General features: G+C 44.9%; 1 protein-coding gene across 1 annotated transcript in view; it reads right to left on the reverse strand.

Annotated features, from left to right (window-relative positions):
• The window catches only part of LOC132575250 (kinesin-like protein KIF28), a 78904-nt gene that overhangs the window by 40271 nt on the left and 21367 nt on the right, over positions 1-17266 (reverse strand). The window contains exons 4-8 of the mRNA XM_060243857.1: positions 15639-15760; positions 6585-6675; positions 2644-2698; positions 1342-1465; positions 116-260 (exon numbers count right to left, since the gene is read on the reverse strand). Of these exons, the coding sequence (XP_060099840.1) occupies positions 116-260; positions 1342-1465; positions 2644-2698; positions 6585-6675; positions 15639-15760 (537 nt within the window). The remainder of the gene's footprint in view (positions 1-115; positions 261-1341; positions 1466-2643; positions 2699-6584; positions 6676-15638; positions 15761-17266) is intronic.

A 17266-nucleotide genomic window follows, 5' to 3' on the forward strand; every position in this document is an offset into this window, starting at 1 on the left:
TATGCATTATAACTCAGCATAAATATGGAAGCACCAGGCAGCTAATGTGAAGTGTGGCAAAACACTGGCCTATCCTCACATGACATTGCTGCAGCACCAATGATATATCACTTACCAAGTTTATCTACACTGAAGCCTTTTGCCGCTGCCAGCTCTGACTGAACAAAGTCATAATCATATCTGCTTAGGTCCTCATTGGTACGATCTGCAGGTGGGCCAATGTACAGATATGCATTATTTGACCCCGAAATAATACGGTCCTGAGGGATTAAGTACAAAACACTTGCTGAAAAGTTTTCTACTGCACATTTGTTTGTGAAACATTCTTACCAACTGCTTTAATCCAGTCTTAACTATATATATAACTCAGTTACTTATGCATCTCGGCTCTAGTTAGTCTTACAGGTGCCACTGGAGTCAAACTTTGTTCTGTTGCTTCATACCAACATGGCTACCCACCTGAATCTGTAAACAGCACAATAAAGGAAGAAGACATAAACTTACTAAATATTGCAGTTGATTTCCTCTTATAGTTGCATAGTAACTGAAAGACCTAGGTTTGCATTTAAAATCCTGTACTCTATCATTACAGCAACCTATACAACTTCCAATTGGACTGCAGTGCACTGTGCATGCCTGGCAGTCCATCAGAGGCTTGATAAACTTATTGGTTTGCAAAAACAGGTGGAATGTCAAGCTCCTGGCAAGGTATAATGTATGGCGGAAGAACTGTATTTGGCTTAGTGGCTCACATGTTTCATCTATACATTCTGAAGTGAAGAGTTTCTTTAATGATACAGATATAAGAACATAAGAATGCAAGAGAAGCCATGTTGGATCAGGCCAATGGCCCATTCAGTCAAACACTCTGTGTCACACAGTGGCCAAGAAAAAACAGGTGCCCTCAGGAGGTCCACCAGTGGGGTCAGGACACTAGAAGCCCTCCCACTGTTGCCCCCCCCAACAAGCACCAAGAATATGGAGCATCACTGCCCCAGACAGAGTTCCATCAATACTCTGTGACTAATAGCCACTGATGGACTTCTGCTCCATATGTTTATCCAACCCCCCTCTTGAAGCTGTCCATGTTTGTAACTGCCACCACCTCCTGTGGCAGTGAATTTCTACCCATTTCCCACCCAGCCTTCACAATTTCACTGAGACCATTCAAAGTTCAGTATCCCAAAGCTTAATCTGTTTTTAACACTCCAAAGGTAGACGTACTGAGGATATACTGTTTGGTGTTTGGCTTGGACATGACTTATATTCTGCTAGCAGCATAAAACTAAACTGTCACTATACATTGAGAGTCCTACAGTAAATTGTGAATAAGGAACTCACCAGATGCTGCAATTTAGTTTTCACAACAATGGGCACACCGTTAACTATGACTTTACAATTATCTTGAGGAGTTATGGTAACTTTGCCACCAGTGTTTGTGATTGTTGCATGCTTATCCAAAATACTGAAAGACAGCAAAACAAACAAGTCAAAGCCATGACCAAACTTTGACTGAAGCCATAGTACAGCTTCTCGCTTATAGTGAAATAACTGGTTTCAATTCTAGTAAATTAAAGGGAAAGAAAAAAAATATTAAACATGGCTTAAGGTACATAAGGAGAAACTGACAGTGAGGGGCCAGAGCTCAGTGTGGAAAACATCTTCTAAAAAAGATCTAATGCTTAATTTCTGGCATCTCCAGTTGAAGAGTTTCTGGGCAGTAGGGCAAAGAAAGACCTCTGCTGAAGCATTTGCAGAACTGCCACCACTTGGAGTACACAATACTGTGTTAGGTAGACTAATAGTCTGGTATCAGCACACATGAAAAGTAATGACAGTGAACAGACTAGATCTACACATTCTGTATGTTCAGCTTCCAAAGTCTGTTGATGTCCTGCTGACTGGATGAAAACAGGAGATGATGCTAAAAAATAGGGCAAAAATGCAAATCAAACACAAAAATATGCCTGGGGTACCTTGCAGGAAACACAAAGCCTCAGCAAGACACAGATAATAACAGTGAAGAGTGCCATCTTGTGGAACAATTCTTGTGTTCCAGCATTCTATTTTTCTCCCAAATAATTACATGGAAATATTCAAGACATATAATATTGCATTCAGACATGATAAACTGTGGTTTATAACCTGAAGTCCAAATTTTGGCTGCCCAACAAACTTGGGCTCTAAATCATGGTTTGTACCTGGCTTATTAATAGTGATTGAGACTAACTATGATTTCTCATTATGTTTGAATCCAAAAACCACTTTTTGTTTGATAAGCAATGCCCCTCCAGCCACCCAGATTCCAAGCTGTTAATACGGAACATAGTGGTTCTGGCAACATTTAGTTACAGCCAGGGATGGAATTCTAGCAAGAGCTCCTTTACATATTAGGCCACACACCCCTGATGTAACCAATCCTCTAAGAGCTTACAAAAAAGAGCCCTGTAAGCTCTTGGAGGATTAGCTACATCAGGGGTTTGTGGCCTAATATGCAAAGGAGCTCCTGCTAGAATTCCACCCCTGGTTACAGCCGATGCTCTCTCAGGACACTTTCCTTCCTCTTCATGCCTCCAAGCTTTCTTTCAAGTTACCACATAGCCCATGCATGGCCACAAAGGCCACAATAGTGTGAGTACTTACCCCAAACCTCTGAGAGTTATAGCATTTGAGGATGACTGACCAATATCAGAAGAACCTGAAAGAAAAAGTTTCCATTTTACACTTGAAAGTCTGTAAACAAAGCTGCTAAACATAGCTTTCAATCTTCCCAACAAGTGCTGCTATTTGCCTTCTAAAACTGTCTGTGCTGACCCCAATTTACTGCAGCCTGTAATTCAGGTGATCTGTTAGAAGTAGACAGCAGAACTGCCAACTCTTTGCAGTAATGAGGTGTATCAAGTCTACTTATTCAAGGTCAGAGGAAAAACCTTATGAAAAATAGTTTCCAACACTAAACTGGCAAGCAGCTTTCTACACAGGTAAGTTTTACAAGCCCTGACATCAATGGCCCCGCCTAGCCCAGTCTCATCTGAACTTGGAAACTAAGCAAAGGTAGCCCTGGTTAGTATTCAGATGGAACACCACCAAGAAATATCAGGAATACTATCTAGAGCCAGGCTGTGGAAAAGCACCTCTCAAATCTCCTATCTGTCAAGCATGATTCTATAATATAAAAGTAACAATTCTGAAATCCAGCTTCTATAGTATAGAATGATTATACAATGCTTGACATACTGCCCCCCCTAAGCTCTTGCTCGGGGTTTGTCTGGGTGCAGTAGGTAAAATCTTTTGAGGAGAAGTGGGGCCCAGAGGTCGGATGCTTTCACCCATTCATCACAACTGGGGGAAAAATATTTCCAGCGCACTAGGTAGTACAACACCCTTCTTTTCTTTTTCACATCATGATGACTCTGACCCTTCACTTGAATAGATTTGGGCTCTAGCGGGTGGGGGTGCCAACTCATAGCCCCCGGATCTCGCTGAAAAAGGCTGGAAAACAGGATGAATTTTACTAAACAGTTTTGGTAATTATAATTCTACTGTCACTTTGTTTATCACCCTCTTTATTTTAAAGGGCCCCAGATATTTGTAAGCAAGTTTCCTGGAGGTCTGTGGCAATGGCAGGTTCTTTGTAAATAGGAACACAGTCTCTCCTACTTTAAAGTCCCATTCTGAGGTGTGCTTTTTGTCATAATGTGCTTTATAGTCCTGTTTGGCTGCATCCAGGTTTTCTTGAATTACAGTCCACCCCTTCCCCAGCGTCTCCCACCACTGCTGACAAGAGGAAGGGGGTTTGGTTCCATTGTCCTCGGGCAACAGGGGGAACGGTTTTCCCTCATAACCGTTCACAATTTTAAACGGGGATGCTTTGGTTGAGCTATGGAGGCTATTATTGTATCCATATTCTGCAAACGGCAGCAGCTCCACCCAATTGGTCTGTTGATAGTTTACATAGCACCGTAAATACTGTTCTAGAAGCGCGTTTACGCATTCCGTCTGCCCGTCCGTCTGGGGGTGATAGGCGAAGCTCAACCCCTGTTCCATGCCTGTTAGTTTGCAGAACTCCCGCCAGAAGTTGGCAATGAACTGCGGGCCGCGGTCGCTAATGACCTTATCGAGGAAGGAGTGGATCTTCATAATCTCACTCCACCCTCGTACTTTGGCCGAGTGGGCCCTGAAATCAGCCACGTACTTGTGCACGGATTTCGCTCCTTGCTGCATCTCACGCAGGGCTGTGATGGCCCGGGTCTCCTGGAGGGGGTTTTTGTACTGAGTTAACAGTGCCTGTAGAAACCTGCCCACGGTGTCGAGCTCGGGGTCCCTCGTCTCATACAGGCTTACATACCATCTTCTTGCTGCTTCCTTCAGTTTCGACCCGAGGTAATCCACTTGGCTGAACTCGTCAGGGAATGTGTTCCTCCAATAGTGCATGTGAAGCACTCTACTTCTTCGGGGTCACCATAGTCTTGGGGTCCTGGGGGTCCCGGCGGTGGCACGGTGCCTCTCGGTTCCCCAGGTGCCACCGGGGGCACCTGGGGTGCTGGCACGTTTGGTGGTGCTGGTGGTGCCGGTACTGGCGCAGCTAGGGGAGCCAGCGGGGCCCCCCCTAGGTCGCGTCTCAGCATCCGATCAATCTGCTCTGCATCTCTTGCGCCATGAAGGTGGCGTTGGCTTGGATTTCATCCCGTAGCTCCCTCGCCATGGCAGTCATCTCCCCTCTCACTGTCTCCAGGATGTCTGGCTCTTTCGGGTTGCCCCCATCCTCCTCCTCCGATTCGGACCCAGCTAGACGGCCATCCTCTGGTCAGAGCCCACCCCGCTTGTCCTCATCTCTTTCCCTGGGGTTCCCGCCACCCTTGCCCCCTCACACCGGCCTCAATAGGATGATTTCGTGGCATGCTGGCGCTTCATCCATTAGTGCTGTGGAGGTTCGCGGCTCCCACTTCTGAGGGGTGCTGAACAATTGTTGAACATGTAGAGGGGATCCACGCCCCCCGACTCGCCAAGTTCCAACGATGTGCTGGGGAGGGTCCGCACCTCTACTCCTTCGAATGGATCAGTAGGTTCTCTGTTGTCTGGTGCTCTTTTAGTCATCCGGCTTAAAAGTTGCCAGGTCAGATGAACTCTTAATAAAGGATCAGTTCCAAAATGTCAAGCATGAGATTTCAAAATAACCAGTCCTTGGATTTTGAAACAAAGTTAGGTTTATTGATAATCCATGCGGCTCATTCGAGCTGAAGATTGGAACTGATACTTTGTAACACTAGAATACATGCTTTAAAATGGCACATCAAAGGTTCTATAAACAATTCTACATTCACATGTGAAATTCACACGCTGGGTTCCTTATCTATATTGAGGCTAGCACATCCTGGGTTCAGGCCTGGCTGAGCCTGAGAACAATTCCCAGGAGGTCTTATCTTCAAAGAGGACATTCCTGCATCTGTTAGTAAAAGCGAAAGAAGAAAGGTGGAGGCTGCTACTTTGATGTGCCCATATTTAATTCTGGGTTAGTAACAACTCTGAAGTCTGGATTCTATAATATAAAAGTAACAATTCTGAAATCCAGCTTCTATAGTATAGAATGAGTATACAATGCTTGACACTATCATGAGAACCCTAAGGGGTCACCATAAGTTGGCTGCAACTTGATGGACCCCCCAAAAATACTTCACAAAGTATGCAGAGTATCTTCTTCAACAAAAACCTTAATTCCACTGGTCACCCCTCCCTTCCAGATTGCCATACCTGTGAATCACCATCATTTTTTAATACTTGAAATAAAGAAATATTTACTTTTTCAATTAAATGCCAAGATAAGGTCAACCCTGAGTTGCTAATGGTAACTGATCTGGGGAATATAATTTGCTACTATACAGTAAAATGTGCACTTCAGCTTGGAGGTGTTGAAGCCATCCTTGGAACATTTTCACAAATGACTCTCATGAAAATGCCTGGATTACTCCCCTTCAGATTCATTTGTTTAAATAGAATGTACATACTGATCAACAAAGATTTAGCTGAACTCACTTGTGAAAATGCCCTTTGTTTTCATTGGGTAAAAGACCAATTACTTCCTAAATTCTTAACCGAAACAAAAGGAATTGCTTTTGGGGTAACTTTGCTATAATGGAAAACAAGCTCTCTCCTGCAAGATCAATATAACATTCACATAATTACACAACTGTTGTACCCTTGTTGCCTCTGAACCTTCTGAAAACATTTGAGTTGGATCCTACAAACTGCTGATAGCAACATCCACTTCACCTTCCTCACTGCAACTGCCCATGTTGTGTGGGTCCCCTCCCCACCATATTGCTTTTTTGGTGACCAAAGGGAGTTGTGAGATAAGGGGAAGATGGGAAAGATTTGCTTCCACAAGCACTGTATACTGGTGGTGTTCACAATCCAGCCCATAGACTGCAATTTTCTCAGAATGGAGACTTGCCCTTTATATTTCAATGAAAGTACCTGTGGTGGCTATTAATATGTGCTATTATTATGCATAGTGATAACTATTATGCATAATATAATAAACTACTGTACATACAATATATATGCAGCACTTAAAGAAAACAAACCATCTTGAATGACATATTTCAGCACGCCTGAAAGCTGAGGGTCTTCATTGATGTTCACAAGGTAAGGAAATTTTTCCATCATTCGTCCCTCCTGTGGAAGAATTCATTAAAACTTTTTCAGTACACCACTGAGCCAAGATACGACATGTTGATTCTTGCCCAAAGATTCTGGAAGAGGTTTAATCTGTTGTCACATTTTAAACATTGCTGGGGATTTTCACTAAAAGCTGGCCAGATTTTTAAATCAGGATAGATTTAGGATGGAGCCATTCAGTGGCTACCCAGGTTTGTAACTGTGGGTGTGTAATAAAACGATAAGCCAGAAGGGCTTTCCTGACACCTTCCTCTTCTTCTCTTTCCTTGATCAGACTAGGTTTTATGAATATTTTATTAGCTGGTCACTATCCAAGCTACTGGAACTAATTCTAAATGGAGAGGCTGTTAAAAATCCCCACCCTTCTTAAGCTTAATAGCATTTGCTTGAGACAATAGGTGTTGGGGAAACAACTAAAGAGTTCATGAGTGCATGGCAAATCCAGTCTGATTTTAAATAAATGAATCCTGGTCAGATAACCAGTCCAAGATTTTATACAGCTAAAATACACAAGCTTTCATTCATTTCAACAGGAGAGGAAGTCCTACACAAGCACTCCTTTTGCACAGAGCTGTTCCATCCATTTAACTTAATGAGAAATTAAGATACTCCAAGAGTATGTTATTTTGATCTGGGAAAAGTATATGGTTGTCCTTATATATATCTATCATTTCAAGAACAAAAGAACTGCCTAGCTGAACCAGATCAAATGTCTTTGCTGCAGCACTGGCCACTCAGCTCCTGGGAAAACTCAAAATCAGAGCATGGTGGAGCTGTTCCTTCAGCACTAGGGATGTGAATTTGGTTTGCCCGAACCGAACAGACCACCGAATACCCCCTGATTTGGAAGTATACGGCGCCGTAAACTTCCAAATCCAATTGGAAGGCATTATATGGGAGCCGTATATGGCTCCCTGTATACTTCTGAATCAATATTCGGTAGTATACGAAACTCAATGTAAAAGGCGGGAAAGGAACTTCTGCAGCCTCAGGGAAGCTTCTTGCCTTCTTTCCTGCCTTTGGAAGCCTTTTCCCGCCTCTCCCATAGTTTCCCTGGGATCAGGGAGGGAGGGGGAGGGGGAGAGGAGCCCCAGCAGCCAATTCAAAGCATGCATTCGTGAAATGTATTGCAAATGCATGCTTTGCAAGGCTGTTGTGTAGCTGATGGCTGGGCTAATCCCCCAGCCATCAGCAACATTGTTGTTCTTGGGTATCCAAGTAAACACTGTTCTCTGGCCAATCACAGAGCAGTGGTATTTTTTGAGAGATGTAAAAGTGATCGCACTGTTTGGGAGATGTAAAAGTGATCGCACCGCTTGGGAGCAGTGACCATAACGTTATTGATTTCAACATTTGTATAAATAGAGAGTTGCCCCAAAAGACCAGCACAACCACGTTTAACTTTAAAAGGGGTAAATTCTCTGACATGAGGAGGCATGTGAAGAGGAAACTGAAAGGAAAGGTAAATACAGTCAAAACCCTTGGGGAAGCTTGGAGGCTATTGAAAACTACAATCCTAGAAGCTCAGATAAAATATACACCACAAGTTAGGAAAGGCACAAACAGGTATAAGAAAAGGCCTGCATGGTTAACAAACAAAGTAGTGGAAGCTGTAAAAGGTAAGAAGGACTCTTTTAAGTGGTGGAAAACTAGTCCAAGTGAGATTAATAAAAGGGAACACAGGCTGTGGCAAATCAAATGCAAGACTGTGATCAGGCAGGCAAAAAGGGACTATGAGGCGCATATTGCGAAAAACAAAGACCAACAATAAAAATTTCTTCAAATATATTAGAAGTAAGAAACCAGCCAGGGAGGCAGTGGGGCCCTTGGATGACCAAGGGGTCAAAGGATTACTGAAGGAGGATAGGGAAATGGCTGAGAAGCTGAATGCATTTTTTGCCTCAGTCTTCACTGTGGAAGATGAGAAGTGTTTGCCCACTCCAGAAGCACTAATTTTGGAAGGGGTGTTGAAAGACCTGAGTCAGATTGAGGTGACAAGAGAGGAGGTCCTCCAACTGACTGATGAATTAAAAACTAAGTCACCAGGTCCGGATGGCATACATCCAAAAGTTCTGAAAGAACTAAAAGTTGAACTTGTGGATCTCCTGACAAAAATATGTAATCTTTCATTGATATCTGCCTCCGTTCCTGAGGACTGGAAGGTAGCAAATGTATCCCCCATCTTTAAAAAGGGTTCCAGAGGAGATCCGGGAAATTACAGGCCAGTCAGTCTGACTTCAATACCAGGAAAGTTGGTAGAAAGCATTATCAAGGACAGAATGAGTAGGCACATTGATGAACACGAGTTATTGAGGAAGACTCAGCATGGGTTCTGTAAGGGAAGATCTTGCCTCACTAACCTGTTACAATTCTTTGAGGGGGTTAACAAACATGTGGACAAAGGGGACCCAATAGATGTTGTTTACCTTGACTTCCAGCAAGCTTTTGATAAAGTTCCTCATCAAAGGCTCCTTAGTAAGCTCGAGAGTCATGGAGTAAAAGGACAGGTCCTCTTGTGGATCAAAAACTGGCTAAGTTATAGGAAGCAGAGAGTGAGTATAAATGGGTAGTCTTCACAGTGGAAGACGGTAAGCAGTGGGGTGCCGCAGGGCTCAGTACTGGGTCTCATGCTCTTTAACTTGTTCATTAATGATCTGGAGTTGGGAGTGAGCAGTGAAGTGGCCAAGTTTGCAGATGACACTAAATTGTTCAGGGTGGTGAGAACCAGAGAGGATTCTGAGGCACTCCAAAGGGATCTGTTGAGGCTTGGTGAGTGGACATCAATGTGGCAGATGAGGTTCAATGTGGCCAAGTGCAAAGTAATGCACATTGGGGCCAAGAATCCCAGCTACAAATACAAGTTGATGGGGTGTGAACTGGCAGAGACTGACCAAGAGAGAAATCTTGGGGTCGTGGTAGATAACTCACTGAAAATGTCAAGACAGTGTGCCATGCTGGGAATTATTAGGAAGGGAATTGAAAACAAATCAGCCAGTATCATAATGCCCCTGTATAAATCGATGGTGAAGTCTCATTTGGAGTACTGTGTGCAATTCTGGTCACCGCACCTCAAAAAGGATATTATAGCATTGGAAAAAGTCCAGAAAAGGGCAACTAGAACGATTAAAGGGTTGGAACACTTTCCCTATGAAGATAGATTAAAACGCTTGGGGCTCTTTAGCTTGGAGAAACGTCCACTGCAGGGTGACATGATAGAGGTTTACAAGATTATGCATGGGATGGAGAAAGTGAAGAAAGAAGTCCTTTTCTTCCTTTCTCACAATACAAGAATTCGTGGACATTCAAAGAAATTGTTGAACAGTCAGGTTAAAACAGATAAAAGGAAGTACTTCTTCACCCAAAGGGTGATTAACATGTGGAATTCACTGCCACAGGAGGTGGTGGCGGTTACAAGCATAGCCAGCTTCAAGAGGGGATTGGATAAAAATATGGAGCAGAGGTTCATTAGTGGCTATTAGCCACAGCTTGTGTGTGTGTTTGTGTGTGTTTGTGTTGGCCACTGTGTGATACAGAGTGTTGGACTGGATGGGCCATGGCCTGATCCAACATGGCTTCTCTTAGGTTCTTATGTTCTGTGTAGGGCCAGAGAACCTTTTTAAGGAGTCTGCCTGGCTGGACTCCATTCCATTGCTGCTGTGTTGGTGTGTGATAGAGATTGTGCTGCACTGGCCCTTGGCCTCAGCTGCTGCTTCTCTCTCTCAGCCTTGCCTGACCTGCTGGAGAAGACATCTAAGGTAAGACAGTCATGGGGTTCTTGTTTTTATTTTAGTTAGGATAAAAGTAAAAGGACTTTTTAAGACTCAGAGTCCCTTTACTATTCCAGATTTGGGTGGGTGGATAGCTTATTTGGGGTTAGGGTTCTGCTGGAGGTGGGGGCTTGGAGTGGGGGGGTTGCCAATTTGCCTATATCTTACTTTATTGAGAGGACTTTTAAAAGTGCAGTGTCCTTTTACTTTTCCTGATTTGGGTGGCTTGGATTTCTTGGGGTTAGGGTGAAGCTTTATTTGGGGGGAGGGGTTGGTTAAGTTTTTTTACTGTTTTAAAAGGATTCTGTGTTTGATTTGTTGCTGCTGTGTTGTGCTGCTGTTGTTCCTTTCTTCTTCTGGTTCTGGTTTTTGGGGGGAGGGCTGTTTGGCCTAATTTTTATTGTTAAAAAGTTCATTTTTTTAACAGTTGAGTTTGTTGGTATTTTCTCAATTGTATTTGTTTGGATTTGTTGTTGTTAATTTTGCATCCTGTCCTGTTGTCCCTTTTGGCCTGAGGTTTTTTATTGTTAAAAAGTTCAGTTTTTTAACAGTTGAGTTTGTTAGCCTTTTCTCAGTTGGATTTGTTTGGATCTGTTGCTGTTGGTTTTGCATCCTGTCCTGTTGTCCCTTTTCCTGTTTCTGTTTTTTTTTTTGGGGGGGGGGGTGGTTAAAAGTTAAGTTTTTTTCTGTCATGTTTTGGTTTTTTAAAATTAATTTAATTTAATTTTTTAATTGATTTAATTAATCTGGTTGGTGTGAGGGGGTTGGTGTGTGGGCTGTGTGGGGTGGATCACTTTCATGTCTTTATAGAGCTATTTTTAGAGTCTGAGGGTGCTTTCCGTTTGGCTAGGGCCACTAAATAGGCTGCCCAACTAATAAGGGTGTTTTTAGGGATTGTGTTTTTTGAAATTAAAAAAAAAATAATCCAGTTTAGGGCTTTATCTTCTTTCAAAATTCAGCTAAGCCAGATAGGGGCAATTTAAAAAGATTTTAGGTTTCTCATAAAAGGCAGCGTGACTACTAGACCACATCAGGCTCCCTTTTAAAGAGACTAGGGTTGCAGTGCATCTTGCTTTCAGTCACTGAAAGATGGTGCATCCTTAGATTTCCAAAGGGCAAACCACAGCTTCTCTCTAGTTATAGGGGACACCTGATTTCTAGTTTGCAAGGAAATCCGGTTTGTCCCAGGATCGAGTTAGGAGAAGTTTAACTAGGAGGATATAACAAGGATTGCCTTCTTCTCAAGGTAGCTTTTTAAAAACTGTAGCCAGGTAGAGGCAGGATAACCTAGTCTCCTAAACTTTACCAGACTACTACCCCAACCCAAAGAAGGATAGGTTAGGGACCAAAAAAACAAACAAACAAGTTTTGGTGGGAGGGTTTTTAAAAAGAAGTCAGGGCACCTGTTGGTTCAGGGTACAGTGCAGTGAGTTAGGTTTGTAAAAAATCCCACTTTCAGTTCAGGTTGTGTGAGACTGGCCAAGGGTGACATGAGTGACAGGCAGTAGAAGAGGGGCCCTGGGAGCAAGGTCAAGGAGAAGACTAGAGGGGTGGAGGGGAGGGGGAGGACCCAATCCCCCCCCACACACACCTGTGCATAGGGCCACTCCACAGCCAGGTCGGTCACCCATGGTCTTCCATTTTCAGTGGTTGAGAATCCTGGGGTGTTAGGGTTGCTCGAGTACCTGGCGCCCTGGTACAAAGTTCCTGCTAGAACCACCATTAGCAGGACCATTGTGCCATCTGTTTTCAGGGCGACCAGATCTGTGGTGAAGGAGCACTTGTCCCATGCTGCCAGGGGGACTGTTCATTTCACCTCAGATATCTGGAGCTCCCAACATGCGTTCGAGGGGTATCTCTCCCTGACTGCGCATTGGTGGCAATCCAGTGAGCTAAAGGGTGGGGGGTAGTAGCAGCAGGCAGGGTCAGGGCTGCCAAGCTGGCTATCGCTGGGCCTTGCTGCACGCCGAAGCAGTCGACGCGTTACACATGGTGAACACTCTTGGAGCCATCCTCTCATGGCAGTTAGAGGGCTGGGTAGGCAGGGGCATCACCACAGGCTTCGTAGTGACTGATGCTGGCTCCAACATCAAGGCGGATGTCCAGCATCAGGGCCTAAAACGCCTTCCTTGCGTGGCCCACCTTCTCCTCCTCGTGGTTAAGGATGCATTGGGCCAGACGAAAAGCCAGGATCGTCGGTATCTAGCCGCGACCCTTGAGTACCGACTTCTGCTCCAGAAGTCACTTCTCATGCAGCAATACGGACTCGTATCTGCTGCGTGAGAAACAGATACTGACAGGTGTGCCAGGGCACCGCCTGATCAGTGACGTCAGCACACGCTGGAACTCCACCTGTGCCATGCTGGAGCGCATGGTGGAGCAGAGAGCAGCCCTGGATGCCTTTGTCTCTGAGACGAGGGTCTTTTGGGATGAGAACCGTCTTACCCAAGAGGATTGGGTGGTCATTTCTCAGACTGTGAGGGTTCTTGGGCCCTTCAAGACCCACACAGAAATGCTCTCATCTGATATGGCTAGCATCGCACTGGTCGTCCCCATGGTCCACATGGCCCTTGAGGACCTGGCCTCATTTCTAGTGCCAGCTCAAGGCCATGCAGACGTTCTTCCAGTGGTGTGTGCCCTGGTTGTTAGGCTGCAGGAAGGGCTTGAGGCCCGCTTTCAGACTTTCACCCAGGATAAGGTCTACATGATCGCGACCATGTTAGACCCGCGTCTTAAGGGCACAATTGCTGAGCGGGCCAACGAACTGGATCACTGGTGAGATGAGCTCTCCCAGAAGGTCAAGCGCTGCAGAATCAGGGCGGGCCCAGTGCCGGTAGCTGAGGAGGAGGAGGGTGGAAGCAGCTCATCTGCCACTTCTACTGCTGTTCATCCCCAACCTCCCCGGCTAGGCAGTGTTTCCCACCAGACTCACGCCAAGAAGAGTGCCAAGATGACACTCATCGGGCGGCTCATTGGCCCCTCTGGGAGCGGTACACCCCTGAGAGTGGAGATGGGTGCTGCAATAGTGAGGGACTATCTTTCGGAGCCCAACAAGTAGCAGGAAACATCCCCTTTGGATTACTGGGTCGCAAAGGAGGGGGTCTGGCTGGCCCTCTCCTCCGTGGCTAAGGCATTCCTCTCATGCCCACCGACGAGCGTGCAGAGTGAGCGCGTCTTTTCACATATGGGCGACATTGTCTGCCCACATTGCAATCACCTGCAATCCTGGACAGTTGAGCAGTTGGTCTTCCTGAAGGTCAACTTGCCTCTGTTCGGCTCCCCGAACGTAGACTGAGAGTGAATGAAGTGAGCACCTACTTGTGCCTGCATCCTCTTTTGGTCCGCGCTTGGAAGGTGGTTGTAAAACGCTCTCCCACTAAACATAGACTAGAATCCAAAGACAGCCCAAAAACTCACTCACAAATTGATTGGTAGTGCACCCCCCCACCCCTCATCCATCCCCAAACCAAAAGTGAATGCTGATTTAAAATCTGCAAAGCAATCCAAATTTCCCCAGTCCCCATCCACACATGCCTAATAATACTGAAAAGGCCATTGCAGCCCCCAAATGTAACCAACAGCACCCACAGGTCCAGCCAGGATAACCCAGTTTTTTTTTCAGGGGCAGGAGGAAGAAAGAGGGAGGTGCCAGTGATGATGACAGGCAGCCAGCAGCCATACCAATGCTGAGGGACAGTGATAGCTGGTGTGTTGCTGCTGAGCTGAGAGAAGGAATGGTTCCCTTCCTCTCACACAATCTGAGGCCCTCCCAGTGATCTTCCTCATTTGGAGTACAACTCTGACTTGCCTCCTCATGGTGCACCCTGGGTAACGCAAAAGAGCCTGGACCAGCCAACCATCCATCACTCAAGGTAAGTCTAAATGCTTCTTGCTTTGTGTCAGATACAGAATGATGTAGAGCTAGGTGTGGTCCACCACTTCTCTTTTTTGAGAGTTGTGTTATTTGGGGCAGGGCTGGAGAGTTGGCATCTGTAGATTGTGTGTTCTGTGGCAGTGAAGCTGGCATTTGAGTGAGAGATCCAAAACCAGCATGCCTGTTGTGCTTGGCCAGCTTTCCCCACGTTGTTTGGGGCAGGGATGGAGAGTTGCAGAGCAGACCTTGAGCAGATTGTGTTTTATGTGGCAGCGATGTTGGCAACTGGGTTTATATTGGTTCCAGGCCAGCAGGGTTCATAGAGTAGATAGATGGCTGTAGTGCATTTGGGTCCTATAGAGATTCTCTGGTGTGAAGTTAGGTTTGGCTTTGGGTGCCCCAGGAATTGGACCCCCTGGTCCAATTTTTTTTTGGTCTTGTAGGTTTTGTGTGGGACAGTGCCCTAAAGCTGCACAGCAGTTTGGGGGGGGCTTTCCTCAAAACCCCCTGCTCCCCAGCCACTTTCCCCACGATAATTACAGTGGGGGAAATGGCTCTAATTGTTTTTTTTCTCACCATTGGGAACAGTGTTCCTTTTGGGGTGTCCACAGATGGGTGCAGTCTTTTTGGGCTTGGGGGTTGCATGCGGGGGAGTCCCCTGAAGCTGCCCTGCAGTTTTGGGGCCTCTCCCTCAAACCCCCCTCTGGCCAGAACCACTTTTCCCACAGCAATGATAGTGGAGGAAGTGGCTAATTAGGCTTTCCCCAGCATTGGTGGCAATGGGCCTTTTGGAGAGCCCAAAGGCAGGGACCCCCTGGCCCAATCTTTTTGGGACTTGGGGGTTTTGTAGGTGAGAGTCCCCTGCGGGTTCCATGCAGTTTTGGCGGCTCTCCCTCAAACCCCCTGCCCCCAGTAGCCTCTGATTATGCCCTATGTTGCCTTTGATTTAAATGGCCCATAGGGTATAATGGTGAGATGGGGCACCCTCTTTGGTGCCCCTGGAATGGGAACCCCTGGCCCAATATTTTTGGGACTTGGGGGGTTTGTAGGGGAGAGTCCCCTGCAAATCTGGGGGCTCTCCCTCAAACCTCCTCCCCTCCAGGCGGCTTCCAATATACCCTATTTTGCCATTGATTTCAATGGCCCATAGGGCATAATGGGGCCTTATATTCTGAAATAGTTGTATATCTCCAGTATATACTGCTATTCTGAATACCGGTATTCAGAAATATATGGTATTCCGAATATTTTGACCCTGTATATTTCCGAATCTGATTATTTCCAAATTATTATTATTTTTGCACACCCCTAGCTAGCACCTGAGTTACTGCAGCATACTGTTGTTCCCATTCTTTCCGGGCTTCTTCCAGCCGATATTCCCATGTTGCTTGAATGGCCTGAATCCGCAGTTCATTTTCAGCCAGCAAACTACGAAGCTCTTCTGATAAAAATGAGAAAATTTCACTTCATGAAAATTGTAACAAAAGAAATCATCAGCAGTCCCTGCATGTTTCCAAATTCCTACTTTGTCACAGCTATTCTGAAATACAGAAATTATTATTCTTATGCATTCAATTGTTGAAGAAATTGTTCTTAAACATTTTTGAAATATTAACTTTAGCATTTGTTCATGTTCTAAAGGGAGAAAAATGGATACAAACTGAGAGGATTGCAGGGCTGCTGTCTTATCATCCATCTTAAAACTTATGAACATTACAAATTAATTATGTAGCTTTGGTTGACACAGTCTCTTACAAGACAGAGGCTGTGGTGGAGGGATTGTCTAGTTGTACTATTATACACAGAGCATTTCAACATCTAGAGAAATTGAAAGCCTCCCTCCCCAACTACCCCATAGTTTTAGACTGAGACTGCTGAGTCAGTAGTCATTCAAGCTTGGAGAAGTCACACTCTCCTAGTCTACAGAATCTAGTGCCAATCTGTTGGTTGGCACTAACAAAATAAGACACTCTGTTCTAAATTATGGTTAAGGGATATGTCAGCACCCAAATGCACCATAGTTAAGGCTAACTAGGTTTATTTCCACTAAACAGGGTTCTTCTCCTTGAAATCTTGGTGAAGAATTATGGTCAAACACTTGGTGAGCCTTAAATTGTGGCTGTGAATGGTGTTGACATATCCTTTAACCATGACTATGAGAACCTAAATGGCCTGAATAGCCAATGTAGGACATACATGCAACCTGAACAATATACACAATCACAACCACTAGGAATGTAAACACTTTTGCTGATGTCATTCTGTATAAATATACAATATTAAGAACATAAAAAGAGCCCTGCTGGATGAGACCAATAGTCCATTTAGTCCAGCATCCTGTCCCACACAGGGGCCAACCAGTTCCTCTGGATGGCCAACAACAAGGCACAGAGGCCAAATTGTCCAAGTCCCCCCTTAGTTGTCTCTTTCCTAAACTGAAAAGTCCTTCATAGAGAAGGTGCTCCAACCCCCTAATATCTTAGTTGCCCTTCTTTGTACTTTTTCCAGCTCTGCAATGTCCTTTTTGAGATATGGTTTCCAGAACGCACTATCCCAAATGAAGCAACACCATAGATCTATACAGGGGCATTACAATATTTGTCATTTTATTCTCTATCCCTTTCCTATTAATCCCTAACAGAGTTTGCCTTTTTCACCACTACAGTACATTGAGTTGACACTTTCAATGAGCTACCCACTTTGATTATAGTTTCTACTAATTTCTCTGGGACAGCCATTAGGCTGACTGGCCTGTAATTTCTTTTCCCCTTCTGGATTCCTTCTTAAAAATTGGTATAACATTTGCTACTTTCTAGTCTTCCAGTACAGTGAAGAAAAAGAAGATATTGGATTTATATCCCACCCTCCACTCTGAATCTCAGGGTGCATTCACACTACACCAACACATTTTACATCCGGATTTTTTCTGTGTAAGAATAGCAAAAAT

This window comes from Heteronotia binoei, chromosome 1 (genome assembly GCF_032191835.1).
Source record: "Heteronotia binoei isolate CCM8104 ecotype False Entrance Well chromosome 1, APGP_CSIRO_Hbin_v1, whole genome shotgun sequence".
NCBI classification, from domain to species: Eukaryota; Metazoa; Chordata; class Lepidosauria; order Squamata; family Gekkonidae; genus Heteronotia; species Heteronotia binoei.